Source organism: Episyrphus balteatus, chromosome 2 (genome assembly GCF_945859705.1).
Source record: "Episyrphus balteatus chromosome 2, idEpiBalt1.1, whole genome shotgun sequence".
NCBI classification, from domain to species: Eukaryota; Metazoa; Arthropoda; class Insecta; order Diptera; family Syrphidae; genus Episyrphus; species Episyrphus balteatus.
Window position 1 is genome coordinate 29632873 of NC_079135.1, and position 20442 is coordinate 29653314.

Here is a 20442-nt window from a genome sequence, read left to right on the forward strand (position 1 = left end):
AAGATGCTGGCTTGGTATGCAGAGGTACGTGGGATCGATTCCTGGCCAGGCCATGTGATGAAAATAAAAAAATGTGTTCTTTTTCAATTAAAATAATATTCTCATCATTTCAGAAAGAGCAGTTGAATTTCCAAAAAAGGAAAATAAACAAAATAGGAAAAAATTAAAATAAATAAAATAATATGTAGAAAATGCAAAACAGAAAAAATAAAAAGAAAGTATAAAAAAATGAAATAAAATTCAATTAATTCTTTTTTATGCATAAATTCAACATTTTCTACAACACCTACAACAATTTCTATAAGGCCTTATTATAACATCCTACGCAAGTAATCCGTTTTGTACATTAGATAAACCCTCTGCAGGAAGACCTCCGTAAGGCCATTTTAAGCTGTTTGTCACAAGCTATTAGCTTGTGGATTACTTGTGAAGGAAAGTCCTATGCAATTTTGGTAAAATGCGCCAAAATGATTTGCATAAGACCTGTCCTTGTTATGAAAGCCAAAAAATAGCTTGCATTGACCCTTATGAAAGCTAAATTGTTACTTGGGTAACACTGCCCTATGTAGGGATATTGGATATTAAAGCCTGGTACTCTGCTCGCGCTAAATTTTAGCCAAGATAAAATTCCCATACAAGTTATCGATAACACTGGTTTACAAAATTTTTATTTATATTTATACTAGCTTACCCCACCCGCTTCGCTGAGTGTATTTGAATCATTTATTTTCAAAACATGATAAGTCCACTTTTTTTCAAAATTCGTTTTTTTGACTAAATTGTTACTCTAGGGATAACCACGTCTATCTTCAAAATAATGTAGTATCTACTCCATCTATGTATATCCGATTTTACAGCTAAGTGAAATATTTTTTTAAGTATCAAAAACAGGATAAGTCCCGGACTTATCATCTTTTGAAAATAAACAACAGCTTTTTATGTGTAAATGCTATATTAAGCTACTGGCTTAAGTTTAAAGCTTCTTTAAAGTTAAAGAAGCACTCCGGACATTATATATACATTATATTTTAATCTCAAATACAATTTTGTGATAGATTGGAGATGAAAGCAAAATTGTGTACCCATTTTAAAATTAATTTCACATCCGTATATTTTCAAAGTATGATAAGTCCAAAAGCGTTTTTATTTTTTATCTTTTGAACTATCGCTCCAAAAATTAAAAACGAAACGGTATTTTGTACCTAGGCAAAAGTTCTACAAAATATATTTTTTATAAATTTTTCTACACACATCAAAAGAAAATAGAACGTTTTTTTCTTCTCCTGCAAAATTTAAAATCATGGACTTATCATGTTTTGAAAATAATGATTCATTTATAAAAAAAATTTAACCTGTGTGAAAATATATTCAAACCGAAAAGTGAATTTATATTCATTGCAGTGAACATTTCTAAATTTATTCTAATGTTTTTTGGTTAGATCAATACCTCATAGTTTCAACAATGGACTTTGCGCTTTATTTATGGTTTAAGCGAACGTAAGATGAACACAAAATAAAAAAAGCAAGTCTGACGGAATCATTTAACATCTTTGTCTTTAAATTTTCCACAAAAAATGGTAGCGTCTATTTCGAAAACGGTTGATTTTACAGAAAAATGCATAAGGCAATATTGGTAGATAATTTTATGACAAATAATTTTACTACAGATCCCTATTGACCTTTGAGCAACACGTCGCGAGATATATGCGAAAAACTGATTTTCGTGACCTTTTGACCTCTATAACGCCGGCACGATATCAATGTCGATTTTTCACATCTTCATTACAACGTCGTCGTAACGAAGGTGTATACCCAAATTCAGCCCAGTAGGAATTTTTCCGCAGATTGGGGTTAAAAATGCCTAAAATTACTGGGCTATCGCATCGTGCTAAAGTTTACTATGACTTTTAGAAACTTTTTGCTTTTATTGCTTATTCATTTAACGAACCGTGATTTTTGTAATTTTTATGTTTGGACACTCAGTTTGAATCAAATCATTCCTCGAACTTGCATTTCAAAAAAAATTCGTTCGTATTGTAGTTTGGCCTTCAGAATCAAGTGGCATTATTGTGTTGTCCAATAACCCTACTTAGAAAATTCTGCCGCTGATATATAGATACTTTATACCAGAAGAAGCCAGATCCAGTGCTTTTTATTTATAAGATGTTTTCCCCGTACCATCAGAAACCAGGTGCATATGAAAAACACAAACCTAAACACTGAATGACCATACCTTCTTTAATTCTTAACTTTTGGTACTGGGAAAACATCTTAAAAATAAAAAGCACTGGATCGTGCTTCTTCTGGTATAATGTATCTGCCAATATATCAGACTTCACAAATCAGTTGACACAATTAGAAGTGAAAACGATGTAGTTAATTACCCGACGGAGTTATTGAATTCCTTGGATTAACCAGGAACTCCGCAATAGGACCACCAATTATATTGCTCCGAAATATCAACCTACCTAAAACTTTGTAATAATACCAGTTTTCCCGTAAGGAATTTAATGGCAGCTCTGATTGAAGACCATTTTTTGTGGAAAATTCAAAGACAAAGATGTTTTGCTTCATCGAATTTAAATGATTCCGTCAGACTTGCTTTTTTGATTTTGTGTTCATCTTACGTTCGCTTTAACCATAAATAAAGCGCAAAGCCCATTGTTGAAAATATGAGGTATTGATCTAACCAAAAAACATTAAATTAAATATAAATTCACTTTTCGGTTTTAAAATATTTTCACACAGGTTAAATTTTTATTATAAATGCACTTAGCGAAGCGGGTGGGGCTAGCTTTAAACGATAATAATTATAATAATTTTGAAATCCTGTCTGAATTAATTTGTTTACAAATTAAGCTAAGTTAAATTTTTTAAAAAGCGAGAGTGTTTCATCACTCGTACAAATTGACAGCTATGTAAAGATGGGAGAAAAGGTATTAATTTTTTTTATACAAACCATCTACACATTAATACCTTTCAAACAAAAAAAAAATTACCAAAATCGGACCAGCCAAACGCGAGTTTATCGGCCACACACAGTTAACGAACTCTTTTTTATATATAAGATATTTATATTTCAAAAACGAGAGCTGATTAATTTTTTTTTACTTCGGATTTGAGTTTAGCACACTGAAAACCTTCCGAAAAGTATATTTTTGTTTCGGCAACAAAAAAAAAATTTAATTTTGTTAACTTAGTGTAATTTGTATGGGACTCATTTTAGCTCGGCTAAAATTTTTCGATAATTTGTATGGGAGCTAAAATTTAGCGCTAGCTGCGTACCAGGCTTAAACAAAAAAAAACTCAATATTGAACAACATAGAAGAAAACACAAACAAAAAACGAGCATAAAGTGGATTTAGTAATATAGAACACATAATAGGGGTATTCACGATCCGATGGAACTGGTCTAGTATCATTGCAAAAGTGCAAAAGTGTAAAATCTTACAACACTACAACAACAAAATATATGGATTGAAATTTTACAATGGTCTTGCACTTTTGCAATACCCTAACCCTATTGCAAAATAAAAATAGAATGGAGTAAAATTATTTTTGACAGATGGCAGCTCACCGTCGCGTCGCCCATGATAAACAGTTTGTCTTTTTTATTCTGTTTATAATGGTTGTCGCTACTCATGTCCCGTAATTTAGTTTCTTTTGATGTAAAATAATTAGTGAAAATTAATTAACCCGAACAAAACAAAGAATTAAATTATAAAAAATTGAAAAAAAGATGAATCAACGGTGGGAAAAAAAACATCATTCATGCTTCAATATTTACTATAGATAAGAAGAGGGGCGTTCACGATCTATTGTAAAAAAATAAAATTTTACATTTTTACTAGGCCTGTTGCACCAGATCGAGAATACCCCTAATGGTTTTATGGTTTAAAGAATTTCGAGAATACTACTAAAAAGTCAAACACTAGGGGTATTCACGATCTGGTGCAACAGGCCTAGTAAAAATGTAAAATTTTATTTTTTTACAATAGATCTTGAACGCCCCTCTTCTTATCTATAGTAAATATTGAAGCATGAATGAAATCCATGATGTTTTTTTTTCCTCCGCCGTTGTTATTCTTCTTTTCCATTTTTTATAATTTAATCCTTTGTTTTGTTCGGGTTAATTAATTTTCACTAGTTATTTTACATCAAAATAAACTAAATTACGGGACATGAGTAGCGACAACCATTATAAACAGAATAAAAAAGACAAACTGTTTATCATGGGCGACGCGACGGTGAGCTGCCATCTGTCAAAAATAATTTTACTCCATTGTATTTTTATTTTGCAATAGGGTTAGGGTATAGCAAAAGTGCAAGACCATTGTAAAATTTCAATCCATATATTTTGTTGTTGTAGTGTTGTAAGATTTTACACTTTTGCACTTTTGCAATGATACTAGACCAGTTGCACCGGATCGTGAATACCCCTACTGTTTTCTTTTATATAGTGTTTAAATAAAATGACTATAGTTTTTTGGTCTGAAAAATTAAAACAAATGATGCAGAAAGCTTATTTTTTGGTCAAATAAACAATTTTTCTACTCTTTTTCACAAAACAATTGCGCTAGCCAGAAAAAAAATATTTTCACTTTTGTAGTTTTTCAAAAAGTGGTGTATGTAGTTAAGCCTTTAAACAAAACCAGAAATTCGTTTTCTTAATCTTAAGGCCTAGTACGCTGCTGATGCGAAACGAAAAATTTTGAAGTCTCCAAAGTTAACAGCGAAAATGTTAACGAAAAAATACCATTGGGTATTATAGCAAAGGAAAAATAATAAAAGTACAAGTCAAAAAATTCAATAAAAAACTTCAGCAAATAAGTTTAACAGCAAAAACAAAACAAATTTAATTTCGTTTAAAATTTAGTAAACGAAATTTTGTATGGAAATTTCGTTTCACTTCAGCAGCGTACTAGGCTTAAGATCTTATTTTGTACTTTATAACAGTAAATACATTTAAAAAATAATTTAAAAAAATAACAAAATAGACATATGATAGGGAAGTTCATACGCATAATGAACAAAACATCCAAAAAAGTGGATATTGGACGGGATAGAAATTATGAAATTCTTTTTTTTTCCATTTGTTCAATTTAATACAATTTAATACGTCCCAAAATTATAAAGACTGCATACTTAACTCAATTTCGTAAAAAACGGTCTTTAGAACAAGATAGCATCCAAGAGACGAAATGTAGATCCATCTAAACGGTTATTATAATTTGCAACTTTTCTGTAACACCCTGTCATTGACAAACTATAAGTGCCGGGCTACACGGTGATTTTTCAATCGCCTAACCAGTCAGCTTGTTGGCAAGAGGGGTGAGGATTTTCGTCATTTTGACGTTTGTTCCTAGAAAATGTGAATTGGAACGTGATTGGGCACAACACTGTGTAGCCAGGCACTAATACAGTAGCCCTGTCCCATTGGAGGTGGTAGTCTACTAATAGTAGAAATTTTGGTTAATCTAGTACTATCATCTACTCATGCTCTTCTTCTCGAGTAGATACGATTTGTATTGAATTCGTTGAAAGTGCGTTCCATTGAAAATCGCTAGTAAACTACTATAGTAGTACTTTGCCACCTCCCAAAGGAACATAGCTAGTATAGTTTGTCGATGCACCCTGTATCCAACATACTCACCTGAAGTTATTCCCACTTCATATCCATTCATCATCTGTTTTTCTACCACACAACACTACTCATCTCTTTCACTCTTGAATACACAAACTATTCAAGCGAGCAAACTATACAACTCACATCTTCATCTCTTGTTGAAAGTTATCGAAAAACATTTGTGTCATCAAAAAGAAAAAAAAATTTTATATAAAAAAAAAAAAGAAATATAAAATTTTCTACACGAGCTTTGTCTCTTCCCGTCTCTTCAACTTTGTGAACTTTTTAATTTCATATATTATTATAATTATTAACAAATAAAGATAATCTCCCTAAACGAAATAAAATCAAAGACCTTCCCTAGAAAAAAAAAAAAATAAAAAAAAACCCGAGACATAGATGCGCGATAACAAGAGAAGAAACAAAAAAAAAGTGAAATCTTAATTTAGCAAAGAAAAATAAGTAAATCAAAAAAAATCATAACACCTCGCAGTTCTCACATTATTATTCGTCTAAACACACACAAAGCAAATAAAATAAATTAGCCAAAAAAAAAAAAAATCCAAACTATGGCCAAGACGTACGATTATTTGTTTAAGTTGCTTTTAATCGGCGATTCTGGAGTTGGCAAGACCTGCATTCTATTTCGATTTTCCGAGGATGCCTTCAACACAACATTTATCTCGACAATTGGTAAGTTTAAAAAAGTGTGTTTAATTCTGCTTTGCGTTAAGTGGTTTAAAGGTATTTCGATGTTGTCATTTCCATGTAAAAAAAAAGTATGACTCGGTTCTCTAGAGTCTATAAAGTTGTCATCGTTGTTGTCTTGTTGGTTTGTTAGTTGCCCTTTGACCGTTTTCTCATTTCAACGAGGCGCTTTTCTATTATTTAATCAGTCGTGGTCATCACATTTTTTTTTCTTTTTTAGCTTGAATTTGTATATATTTCCTCTTAATAAATGATAAGGCAGATAAAACACACCCTGTTTTTTGTAGTAGTTTTGTGACCGTGGCGGGCGGTCATGATGATGTATTACTAGCTTCCTTATCGATCGTTTTGGTCTATAATGATATCCAGACGATGATGATCCAAGTTCTAGACTTCAAACCCATCTTCTTTCAAAACAGTGTCAGGCACTTTTTGACTTGTTTCTCTGTCTTCTCTGTCTTTTCCATGAAGTAAGCAAAACCACTTGCGGCCATCAATGGTGAGGTGGTGGTGGTGGTGGCTGGCGGGCAGTTGAAATCGGAATATGTGTCTCCCTCGATGATTCATCCCGCGAGGCACAGTGTAATATTTTGACTTGAAACTTGGTCATAAAACAATTTTCTCAACTTTGCCTCCCATGATTAAGCTTATATCCCATAACAGATATGTAGATAACCAGACTACTCTTTAGTGAAGTCTATCTAAAAATTGGTCATCACGGTTCGCGACACCATCAATTGCAACTTGCACTAATTGAAAAAGCCCGAATTTGTATGCGATTAAAAAAAAAAAAAAAATGCACGGCTGGGGTCGCACAATCTTGATCTTATGGTAAAAGTAACTCTAATGTTTAAGCTTTTTATTCAAGGAATTTCCCTAATTTCCTTGATATTTTCAAGAAATTAAAAAAAAAAATTAAAAATAAAATCTGTTTTTATAATTAATTAAACACCGTTTTAATTGATCTTTTACATAAAACCATACAAGAAATAAAATGGCATACTATTTTATTTCTTGCATAAAAAGGAATTTTTAGAAAAAATTTTCTCGAAAATCGTTAGAGCCGTTTTTAAAAAAATAATTTTTATACATATGTACATAAAAATTTTCTAACATTTTTCAAAAAATGCCATTTTGAAGAAATAATTAATTTACATATAAAAACGAAATTTCAAAATTTTTCACAAACCCGTTTTCAAAAAATTGATTTTTCAAAGAAAAGGAGAATGGACAAATTTGTATGAAACGTGGACGTTACGCGGCCATTAATGAATTTGTTATTTTATGATGTTATTAAGGCCGTGTGCGAATTGCGTTAAAATGTTGGTTAAAATTTCAACCACGATTAAAATTTGACGTTTGGTTAAAAAATCGATCAAATTTATTTTTTTGCTGTGCGAATTGGGTTAAAATGTATTAAATGGGACTTTTTTCTTGGCACTATTTTGATCAAAATTCCCTCAAGATAAAACAAAATTACCCTCAAAAATGGTTTTTCATTTATTCAATTAATTATTTTTTAAAACAAAACCCAGCTGAAAATATATAAAGTTAAATATTCTAGTATAAATATCTAAGGAATTCTCAATTTCACATTCTTTTCTTTATTTTAATCGATAATTTTCCAATTCATTACTATCAAAAAGACATTTTTAATTCAGTCTTCGAACACTTATTCAGAGCTCACTAGCTGCCAACAAAATAGAAATATACAAATTAAAAAACAAACAACCAATTTGTACATTTTCAAGATGAACAATAACTTGAGGAAGTCCTTTGTATTAATACTTTTACATTTCTAAAAAAATCAACGCATTATAACAAAAATAATTTCAAATCTATCTTGATATTTCTATCTTGAGAAACGTCAAATTTTAACCACTAGTGTCAAATTTTACCCTGCTCCGCAGCTGGGTAAGTTTTGACCCATTTTATTTACCACGCTAGTGTCAAAATTTAACCAAACGTCAAATTTTAACCAACATTCTAACGCAATTCGCACACGGCCTAAGTCTTACATATGTTTTGAAAAAGTTTTATCCTTGGGACGTACAGCAAAAACGGAAAAAATGCATTTTTGCATTTAACACTTTATGCATATTGTGTCTATGTTGTAACTTTAATATGTATTTTAAGTGCATATTATGATATTCTGTCATTTTCCCTGACTCTGAAGACCTTAATCTTGAATATCCAACCACTAGAACCCAAACTATAAGCTTTTTTAAGCAACAATTTCAAGCCTATTTTGAGAGTTTTGTTGTTCAATTTTTTTTTTAGTTTGAATCGATTGAAAAACTGTCGAACAAAAACAAAAGTGGTTGGCTTAAAAATCTTGTATTATGAGTACTATTGGTCCGATTTTCAAGATCAATGTCTTCAGGGTCAGGGAAAATGACAGAGCTTCATATAACTAAATTAAAATAAGAATATAATTTAATTTCTCTTTCACACATTAAACGATGCATTAACAATACTAATATTGCAATAACTTGCATTCTTAAAGCAATACAGCGAAACTTCCAATGTAAAAGTTTTTCCTAAGCTATTGCTCTTTCATTTGATACCGATTTTATTAATGGCCGCTCAACGTCCAAAATGCCCATTCTCCTTTTGAAATATTTTTTAAAAATCCAAAAATGTGTTTTTTGAAAATTTTCCAAAATTTTAATACTACTCGTACCTTTGCTGGAACGCTTTTGTATAAAAATTTTCGTTGAAATCGGGTTAGTCTTGTACGAGATATTTATAAATGAAAAAAAAAAAACGTTCTATGACAGGTACCGTTAATAACGGCGAACCCCACATGCGGAGCCGGAGTGTGAAGCAGTAGAGTGGGAGAGTTGTGACCCCATCCGAGATCATGACTATCGTCGATAATGGAGAAGAAGAAGTACCGTTAGTTTTGATCCTAAAAAAATTTCAATTTTTCCTCTGGGAAATCACCCAAAACTAGTTAACCTGTAGGTTGTAGATCGAGCTATAGGTCGTTTCAAATCAAAAGTCCTGACTCAGAGTTTATTTTCTCCCTTCCAATAAAATTGAGAACAAAAAAACAAAAAACTCAAATTTATTGGCTCATTGCTACAAATCAACTCAAAAATAACAACAAATCATGCTTGTTTGAATGAAAGAAATGCTAGAGAAAAAAATAAGCAAATGAAAAATCTGAATTTGTTTATTTATGATTTCTATGGTGACGACTCCAAAATAATTGAAAAATAAAAATAAGATATTTACTGCGCAATTATACAAATGAAAAGATGTGAATAGAATTTTAAGTTATGAATTGCTATCATATAAACTGGACATTTCCGGTCCATATTCACCTAGTCCTATAATAATATCTTCGGCAAAGTTATCCCAACTGCCTTCAAATGATAAATAATTAAATAATTGTATGTTTTTTTGTATTGTCCGCGGATATGGAGTGATGCGTGCCCCGGAGACTTGCCTCTGCTTTCTGAGGCTAACCCAGTGAATCTCACAGACGGACCAATTAATTAAAATAGGGATATCAAGAACTGTTCTTCATTAATTTATCGTATTTTAGAAAAAGTTCAGCTGCCTCATAAATGCTTCCTTCCAGTAAGCGAATGAGTTTTTTTATTTTTGCTCAATTTTCCATGGGACTTTTGATTTGAAACGACCTATACCATTTTTTTAGCATTCTCAATTATCGTAATGTCATGTCTGATTGTTATCTCGAGTCGGATTTTTTTTTTTTTTCGAATCCTAAACTTGCCCTAAAGTTATCGCAAGTAAAAATTGAATTTTGTAAGTGAAAAGAGAAAATTTCCCCTGGGATACCTTAATATGTGTATACAGAAATATTATTCTAAATTTCAAAAGAAGCGGTGCAGTAGTTTTGAAGTTATGAGGGGCACCGACTTTGAAAACGTTACGAGAGCGATTTAAAATTTTGAACTCTGGAATAAAACGTTCATAAGCGAAGTATTAAAATATTTTCGTCAATTTTGCTCCAATCGTCTTAAAATTTTGACACAATATTCTTGGGATATTATGCATTTAAAAAATGCAATACAAAAATTTTAATGCAAACAAAAAAAAAAAAAAAAAGCGTTTCCCGGAAAAAAAGTGTCTTAGTTTTCTTTTAATTTCTTAAAAACTATAATATTTATTAGAAGGAGGTCTTTATTATTTGACTAAAAACTACCAGGCCATTGAATAATGATAAAAAATGTTCATAATATTGCAAAATTTTATACAAAATTAATTAAAAAACGAAAAAAAAAATGTCTAAATTTAAACTTTGAAATTTAATTTCTGAAAAACTATTTAAAAACAACTTGAGTAAAAAAACAAAAACAAAAATAAGAATAAATTATAACATGGGATTCTACGTGCGTTTTTTTAAGTTATAATAATTTTTTTTCCTCCCGGCTAGTCGGGAGGTAAGTGGGTAAGCACTTAAGTGGCTTTTACTGTACAAAGAAAATGAAAATGAAAAACTTTTCCTTCCAAATAACTTTTTAGTCATTTGATACCTTTTTTTTTTTTTTTTTTTTTTATAATAAGCGCGCACTAAAGGGATTAATGTACCCTTAATATGGTGAACACAGTACGAGCATTAGGAAAATAGGGAGGGGTTTGAAAGGAGATACCGATGAACATTAGTTTTGAAGTTCTGAGTTTTGAAATGGGATGGGAAAACAGAGGCGGGTAACGCGTTCCACATTCGTGTAGTGCGGCTGAAGAAAGAATCTCTGTATTTGACGGTACGTCCGAAGTTGGACTCTAGGGTAAACTGATGAGCATTCCTTGAAGCGCGAGTATTACGGTTGAATTGTTTCAGGGGAGGAATGCAACTAGCTATTTCATCGGAGCACTGCTTATAAAAATAACGATAGAACAACGTGAGACATGAGACGTTACGACGGTGCTCGAGAGACGTAATTGTATCAGTTATTGATCTATCACCTATCATTTTTATAGCTCTATTTTGTATTCTATCCAAGAAACTCAACGAGGTTATTGGAGCACCTGCCCAGATGTGGGAGTTATATTCAAGCTTTGGACGAATGTACGCCTTATAAATAATTGCTAGATCAGACGGGGAGAAAAATTTCTTGCATCTTCGGAGGAAACCTAAACATTTCGCAGCGGATTTAGCGGTGTCAAATATGTGTTCATTCCACAGGAGGTGGTTTGTAATGCACATACCGAGGATGGAAAGCTTTTCGGTTTCTTCGATGCAAGTACCACTCATGGATAGTGGCATGGGAGACATGTTCCGCTTTAATGATAGTAAGCAGCATTGAGTTTTGGAAGCATTAAATTCTACGCGATTTCTTATTCCCCATTGGACAATGCTATTAAGATCAGAATTTAATGAGTTTATCATATTTAGCCGATCAAGATCCACTTCCGAAGAACTTGGGCGAGAATCAGGAAACGAATATGAAAAACTGAGGGTACTATCATCTGCAAAACAGTTTAGTGGATTAGAAGTTTCAGACAGGAGATCATTTATAAAAATGAGAAAGAGAGTCGGAGACAGAACGGAGCCCTGTGGCACACCAGCATTTATTTTGTGGGTTTCAGACTTGAATCCATCCAAAACAACTTGTATTGAACGGTTCGAAAGGTAATTTCTAATCCAACGAAGAAGAGATTCATCGACTCCAAAAGCACGCATTTTCGAAAGAAGAGCTTGATGCCAAACTCTATCAAATGCCTTTGAAATATCAAGTGCAACAATCTAACTTTCTCCAAAACGATGTAAAGATTTGTTCCACTGCTCGGTGAGATAAACTATCAGATCACCAGTGGACCTGTTGCTACGAAAGCCGTACTGCCGGTCATTAAGAAGCTTCCGATCCTCAAGATATTTCTTAAGTTGAAAGTTAATCAACGTTTCCATGACCTTGGAAAGAAGGGACGTAAGTGCGATCGGTCGGTAGTTTGAGGGTGAGGAAGATTCGCCTTTTTTAGGGATGGGCTGGACAAATGCTGTTCTCCATCCACTCGGAAAGAGACCTGTAGAGTAGGACAGATGGAAAAGCTTACGCAGTGGTTTTGCCAGCGTGGAAGAACACCTCTTCAGAACGATGGGGGGGATACTATCCGGGCCAGCGGATTTGTGTATGTCAAGATCTTTAAGAACTCTTGCTACTGTACGAGTGCGAAAGAAGATTTGTCCCATAAATCCGTTTACGCGCTCAAGTACTGGCGGAGTCATGACACTATCAGGCAGTGTTGAGTTGGCAGCGAACTGCCTCGCAAGTAGGTTAGCTTTGTCAACAGAGCTAACAAATGGAGTGTCATTGAAGACGAGCGTTGGAACCGACGACGAGGTAGTGTTGCGAATATTTTTTACAAATGACCAAACATTTTTACTACCTTTGGGACATTGTAGTATTTTTTGCCTTAATTCTTGATCATGCAAAAATTTGGTTCGTCGAATATGGGCGTTGCTGGCCTTTCTAGCTTGTTTGAACTTTTTTCGGTTTTCCTCAGTGGGATTGGCTTTATAACATCGAAAGCTTGCCTCTTTAACCCTGATAACCTCTTTGCAGCTCGAATCAAACCATGCATTCTCTTTCGGTTTGATTGTTTTAACCCTATTCGGGATAAAATTTCTCATTCCGGAGAGAATTAAATTTGTTATCATATCAGCACTGGAATCAACGTCACTATCGAGGAAGCATAGCGACCAGTTAAAGTTTTTGAAGAATTCGTTGAGTCCCTCCCAGTTGGCTTTCTCGTATTGCCAGACGGTTCTTCTTGGTGCTTTTTCTTAAACTGGGTTTGTTTGACACGAGAAATTCGCTGATATGACACAATGGTCTGATGTGCCTAGAGGCGATAATACACTAACAGTGTATTTATCAGGGTCAGAGGTAAGGAACAAGTCTAGAGTGTTTTCAGCTCGACCATTAACGTCCGATATTCGAGTCGGCTCGTCGACAAGCTGAGTTAGGTGGTTTAACTCAGCAAAGATCTCGGCATACCTTCCTTCGGGTGTTGTCTGGCCAGAAAAGCGAAGCCACGAAGAATTGTGTACATTGAAATCGCCCATAATAACGATTTCAGTGCGAGGATAAAGGGTAACAATCCTTTGAATGGAGTCGGACAGAGCATCAAGTTCGTTAGAAGTTGAATTACTGTCCAGATTGGGGCTCCGATAAATAAAACAGGTATGAATGATGCGCTTATTAACCGTGAATTTAAACCACATGAAATTAAAATATGTGTTTGTACATGGACCGTATTGTGGTTGAAGTTGGTATGCGACATCGTTTCTAATATAAACGGCGAGACCATGGTGGGAAAAGAATAATGGCACCAAGCTATACCCAAATAGATTAAATTCAGAACAGTCTGTATTTTCACCTATTTGCGTTTCACTCAGTGCCAAAACAGCTGGCCTGTTTTGTAAACCTAAACCTATTTGATGTGAAAAATGTGCTCAAATACTTTTGGCCAGGTTTAAGACTAAAATATACCGCAGTGTGCGACGGCGACAAGCGCGTTTTATATATTTTTTTTTTTTGTTGGTTCTCTGTCGCATTGTTTCGATTTTAATTAATCAAAAATGTTAAATAGCCAACATACTCGTAGGTTAGTACTGTAGTTGTCTATTGCATTCGAATGGTTGTTTATGGAAAAGAATTTCATTCCCGATTTTAAACTCTAGCTGTGTCTAGAAGTTAACGGCTAAGGTTTTAGAATAATCTCTGACACTTCTTTGTGCTGTGGGTTTTTGTTATGCGATGCTGTATGAGTGACGGAGTTGGCCGTTTAAATCCACGACGACGGACGGGTGTTTTCAATTAAATTGAAACAAAAAAATTAAACTATCTCATACTTAAGATTACTTTCGTCGACAATAATGCTTGGAATTCATTCATTCGATGAGAATTGTTGCGCAGTTTAGAATAGAAAGAAACTATACGACTATCGAGAGTATAACAACAACTTACAAGTTCGCAAAAAAAAAAAAAAAATAAAACAAGAAAACAAAATAAAATACAAAACAGCAGGTTTCCATTCATTGTTGCTAAAGATATAAAACACATGCCAACATACCTACAGCCAACAGTAAAAATTATTATTATTATTTGAATTTCTCTGTTACAACAGATAAATTTAGAACAAAGATTCTATTCTTGAGAATTTAGGTAAACTGTTGTCTGTGTCTGCTTCTGTACGTGGGGATAAGCGAGAGTTTTCCCTTTATGTTGGTATTGTTGTTGGTGCTGTTGTTTTCTTGTTTTTAATGATAAACTACAAATTTGATGTTTGGTTTTGCCTTGAATCTCTCAAGAGTCAATCGATTTGTTGTTTGTTTACATTGATATTGGTTTTTTTAATGTCTTTTACGAGAGATAAATGTTGTAGATATTAATTGGCTTTTTTTTTGTTTCTATTTTTTTAGTTATATTCAAAATATTAATGAATCTTATGTCAAGTCAAGACAGAGAGGCAAACATTCAGAAGTATAATTTTATATGGTTTATTAAAATTTCGTATTTCTAGAGTTCTGAATATTTTTTTTTTGCAATGGAAACAGAAATTTTTGAGGATAAAGAACCATTTTTTTTGTAGTACTCTGCTTCTCATTGTCACTGATAGTTCACAAAATCACAACGAAGGCAAAATCGGGTATTAATCAAATTCGCTAATATTTTTTTTTATGAATTAATACAATTGAGACAACTTAGTTTCCAATTCTGATCTTGGGTTTGAGGAAGCATTAATGTATTAAAGAAAACTTGCTCATCAAAATTTTAAGAAGATGTATAAATAAATTAAATGCATATCCATTTTCTGTGCACTTACTTTTGTTACAAGAATTGAATCATTGTTTTTTTAAAACATGATAAGTCCATTTATTTCAAAATTCGTATTTTCAATCAAATTTGTTCTATAGGAGAGATAACCACGACTGACAGTGTCAGACAGTGGTCGCTCTTAAAGTAATTTAGTTGTATACAGTGAATTTGAAGCTACTATGTGAGTTTACAAATATAGCTGGACGATATTTGTCTTATGAATAAAGTATAAATTCATACAAATGAGGACAAAATCTCATAGTTATTTCAATATAACTCGCAATCGAGCTGTGACGAACTTCATACATACAAACAAAAATAAGCCAAAAAAATATAATATAACCCGGCCCTACAGCGCCGATTTTGATGATCTTTTTATTTTCAAACCACTTTTCAAAATTCTGAGTTTGAGGACCTGTTTGAAAGAAAGATCATCAAAATCGGAGCTGTACGGCCGGTTTCCCTAATATTCCTTTTTTTGAGTTTAGTTCCTCAACTATTTTCTTTCTTTCAAGAACGATTTTTATGCTTATTTTTTTTTTAATTAAGGTTCAATAAAAACCAACTTTCATACTGAGAACTCATCATATATCGTACTTTTAGTTGTCTACTTGTTTTGCGTGTCTACGTTAATTACGACGAGTCATTTAATGATAAAATTGATGAAAAATGATCGATATTTTATAACTTATTAATATGTACATTAGGGTGGTCCTTATTTGGGATATGCATTTGGATAGCCGCCATCTAGTTGGAAATACTGAGAAAAATTTTTCCTATTTTTGTTCGATTTTTATTTGATTGCCTTCCTCTCCCGGATTTAGAGTGAAATTTTCATGTCATGTCATTTCATGAATTTTATTTGGGGGTTTTCCATTAAACTTGCGGATTGTAACGGGAGATTAGGCAATTCCCAAAAATTAGAGATTTTTTTCGCTAGTTAGAACAAATTGATATCCTTCCACCGGGGAAGCTAAGCAAAAACCAATTTAAGGGCCACCTTATTGTACATAATTATACTCGTACTTTAATTAAATTTATTTATTTTTTTTTTTTTTCATTTTAGGAATTGACTTTAAAATACGAACCATAGAACTTGATGGAAAGAAAATCAAATTACAAATATGGTAAAGTTGAAAATTGATGATTTTTAATGAATAAATTATTTTATTTTTAATTGTTATCATTTCTCTTAAAATAATATAGGGATACAGCTGGACAAGAGCGTTTCAGGACTATTACAACTGCATACTATAGAGGCGCAATGGGTATAATGCTTGTGTACGATATAACGCAAGAGAAATCTTTTGAAAATATTAAAAACTGGATAAGGAATATTGAGGAAAATGCATCAGCAGATGTGGAGAAAATGTTACTTGGCAATAAATGTGAACTAAATGAGAAACGACAGGTGAGAAATTAGATTTTGAAAACTTGCTAAAGAGCAAGTTGAAAGTTCATTAAAAATTCAAATTCAAAATAATAACTAAATATGAAATCAAGATAATAGAGCAGATAGGGTGATAATAAGTAATATTACTTTTGTCAGTAGCCGTTTTTTACTATCCCACTTGATCCATATAGATCATTAATTAACACGTATCACAACAACTACATGAATACATGAATTGTGAAAAGCAAGATCTCATGTAGTTGTTGTAATACGTGTTAATTAATGATCTAAATGGATAAAGGGGAATAATAAAAAACGGCTAGTATGTACCTGGAACTAGACTCGAACAAAAAAAAAAAGAATTTACAGTTTTCGCCTTCTAAAAACACCAATCGCTATAAATTCAATATTTTTGTTTAAATATTTAAATCGTTATTGAAATTAAAAACGATTTTTGTTCATGTTGCCAAACTACGGCGAGAAAAAAAATGAGCCAATCTGCTGTGGCCCAGCAACTTCAACTGACAATATTGTATATTAACGATCTATAGACAGTTTAGGCGGGTATTAATAGCTTCTTAGGTTCTTTGACTGGCGTTGACGTCCAATAAATAGTCCAGAAGATGACTTAAACAAGCAGATTTTACTTCGAAACGTCCTACCACTGGACCAAAATTAACGACAAATTACCAATTTCCTCCCGGTATTGGAGCGTGAAATCCAGCTCCTTAATCAATTCTTAAACTGAAAATTGCACTGGTTAAAAAATGGGAAGACATGAAAAGCATTTACTTACATTCAAATAAAATCAGTCTACAAATCGTACGCCAATCTTCTTTTTGAATGCAATAAAAGAGCTTTCATACAAAGCATGCAAGTCCATGCTTTTATTCTATGCAAAAGTACAGGAATTATAAAGCGGCTCCTTTATTCTGGCGATAGGGCTTTATTCCTCAATTACTTTCTCAACCCAGAGAAACAGTGATCAGATAGAGTTATCCTCCCCTTGAGATTTTGGCTGATATCATTTACCGAGCTGACACTTCTGTTCCCAGATAAACAACTTTTTTGAACTCCTCAAAGTTATAACTGCCGTAAGACACGTTCTGACCAAGTCCATAATGTGAGCCGAGTATATTTGATAACATCATGTTCTCCACATTTATGACAAGCCCCACTCTGTTGTCCTCCGAGATTGAAAAGGCACCAGATAGAGCTCGTAAATTGTGTAGTGTATATCTTTATCCGCCGAATCAAATTTATTGTAACTCGGGAACAGTTATTGATTACTGAAAAGGTAATCTCTTTATTGTGTTGTTGTGAACCCTGCTGAAGCTATTTTTAATAGTGATTGGTAGTACAATGGCTCAGTATACAATTTTAGCAATAAAATTGCCAAAATTGTCACATAATTTCGTATAATGTCATTTGGCCGATTTTTAGTAGGAGAAATTAACTTATATTTTAGAACCTCTAATCTTTTGACTTCTTTTGGATTATTTATCTATCCTTTACTTAACTTTGGTTATGTTATGTTTAAAGGTCTCTAGAGAACGTGGTGAACAATTAGCTATAGAGTATGGTATTAAATTCATGGAAACGTCCGCGAAGAACAGTACAAATGTCGAAGAGGCATTCTTAACTCTTGCTAGTGACATTAAAGCGAAAATGGAAAAGCGAATGGTAAATACAAAATCATCTTCATCAATTTACAATGTATTCATTCTTGTGTTTGTGTCTAGGAGGCGACTAACCCACCCAAAGGCGGTCATCAATTAACTAAAAATTTCGAGCCAGCAAGAAAAGCGGACAGTTGGTTGTCCAGGTGCAGTTTACTTTGACGTGGTTGTAGATATATTTCTTGTTAAGATTTTAATTTATATAAACAAAAAAAAAAAAAAAGATTTTAACAAGAATAAATTATCGAAAATTAAAAAAATAAATTAAAACAAAAAAAAGAAAACAATTAAAACTTAACATAAAAGAAAAAAAAAAAAACAAACTCAAACTCATACATACAATAATAAAAATTAAAAAAAAAAAAAAATAAAGATAAAAACATAAAAAAATAACATAAACAAAGTATAAGGCCATTGAATGGCAATTAAAATTTTTCAATTTATTTTTGTATTTCCTTAGGTTTCCTATATATTTACTGTTTAGGTCCGCGTTTATACATAATTATTATATTTAAATAATTCGAACTGGCACGCCTTTGTGTGCTAAAAGACTCATTTGTGTTCTGTCTTCTTGAACTTTTTTTTTTCTTCTTTGTTGCTCCTTTTATTTGATATCTTCTTTTTGTATGATGATGCGATCGATGGTTTACTTTTTTTATAACATGTTCTTATATTCTTATAAAATTTTATAATATTTCAAACAGCAAATAAATAATGTTTTCAGAAGAAAAAAACAACTTAAATTAACTAATTAAAAATAAATAACAAAAAAAAAACGATCGTGTATGTTAAATTGCTAAATGAAGCAATGACTTTGTAACTGGCACAGTTTTATATTACAACAACAACAATTATTATTAATAAAATACTTTGTACTTTGAAATAGTGGCAAATTATAGATTCATTAAAAAAAAATAAAAAAAAAGATGAAAAGAAAAAAAAAATAGAATACACAAATAAAGGCAGTGTTTTGAAGAATTTTTCAAAAGTGTTGTAATTTCAAAAATTTCATGTTTTTTTTATTACATATTATTGTTTTACTGCGCAATTTAATCTCACTTTAATATCTCACAGATACGCACAACATAAAAGGGCAAATTTCTTTGTTCTATTTTATGTGTAATCCCTTTCTCAGTAAGTTTTCGTTATTTGTTATATTATTTTTACATTCAAATCACACTTCGCACTGTGCTTAAAAAATTAATTCAATTCATTTATCATTTTTTGAAGGTTTTTTTTCATGCTTCGACTATCATTTCTTTTTTTAATAATTTTGTATAAGAAACTTATTTGGTTGTTATAGAAAAAAAATTAATAAATTAATAAAAAACAATTGATTTGGTGCTTGCATACAGAAAAAAAAATGAAAAAAAAAAAATACATGCTATCACATTTGAATTTGCAATTTAAATAAAAAAGTTCGTTATTAAGAAAATAGATTTAGATAAAAATTAAACAAACAAGAAATAATAATATTAAATAAAAAAAAATATTAAAATATATTCGCGCCTTTTTGTGTTTGTTTGTTTTAAAAATTTATCTTTTCGGGAAGAAAGAATTATTATGAATACATTATTTGTATGTAGTAGTTGGCAAACATAGAAAAAAGAAGTTATTAATAAATAAATTAAAAATCAAACACAAAAAACACTCATTATTATACATTACTAGCGATTAATAATGCCAATTTTTTTTTATAAGTACATAAATTGATTGATTTTATTTTATATTTTTTTAAATTTTTTTTTCCTTTTTTATTTATATTATATCGAATATTATAAATTAAATAAAATTTTTACAAAATATTTCGTAGATATAAAGTACATTTTTGAAGGTTTATTTGGGGATTCATTGTGTGTGGTTTCCCTTGACTTAGATTTTTTTTGTTCTGATTAAAATATAGTTTTTCTTAAAAAGAATCTATCTTTTGGAGCAACTGGACCTTGAAGTATGTACAAATTAAAAGAGGAGAGATTGAAAAAAAATGTTCTATCCGTTCATTCGATTATTTTACTTTTAATAACGAAATCAGAGAATAAAAATCCTTCCTTTAAAAAAAAGTCCTATTGCAGCTTTAATTATGACTTTAAAATGGTTAAAATATTTTGTATTGCCAACTTGTTCACGTATAATCAGCGCTATTCTAAACGAAAACTCTTGAGAAAATACATATGTTGGGGGAAAAGGCTCCAAATCAAAAGACTTTCATAAAATTTGCTCTCTTTTCGCTTTTTTATC

General features: G+C 31.8%; 2 protein-coding genes across 2 annotated transcripts in view; both read left to right on the forward strand.

Annotated features, from left to right (window-relative positions):
• LOC129910916 (DDB1- and CUL4-associated factor 8) overlaps nucleotides 1–17996 on the forward strand; it is a 144958-nt gene extending 126962 nt beyond the window's left edge. The window contains exon 8 of the mRNA XM_055988516.1: nucleotides 17522–17996. Within this exon, the coding sequence (XP_055844491.1) occupies nucleotides 17522–17584 (63 nt within the window). The 3' untranslated portion in view covers nucleotides 17585–17996. The remainder of the gene's footprint in view (nucleotides 1–17521) is intronic.
• Nucleotides 5823–18980, forward strand: LOC129910920 (ras-related protein Rab-8A). Its single transcript, XM_055988524.1, has 5 exons — nucleotides 5823–6319; nucleotides 16199–16259; nucleotides 16339–16543; nucleotides 18068–18208; nucleotides 18268–18980. Exons 1-5 carry the CDS (start codon nucleotides 6196–6198, stop codon nucleotides 18364–18366), a joined length of 630 nt encoding a protein of 209 aa, XP_055844499.1. The 5' UTR covers nucleotides 5823–6195; the 3' UTR covers nucleotides 18367–18980.
• The last annotated feature ends 1462 nt before the right edge of the window (nucleotides 18981–20442 follow it).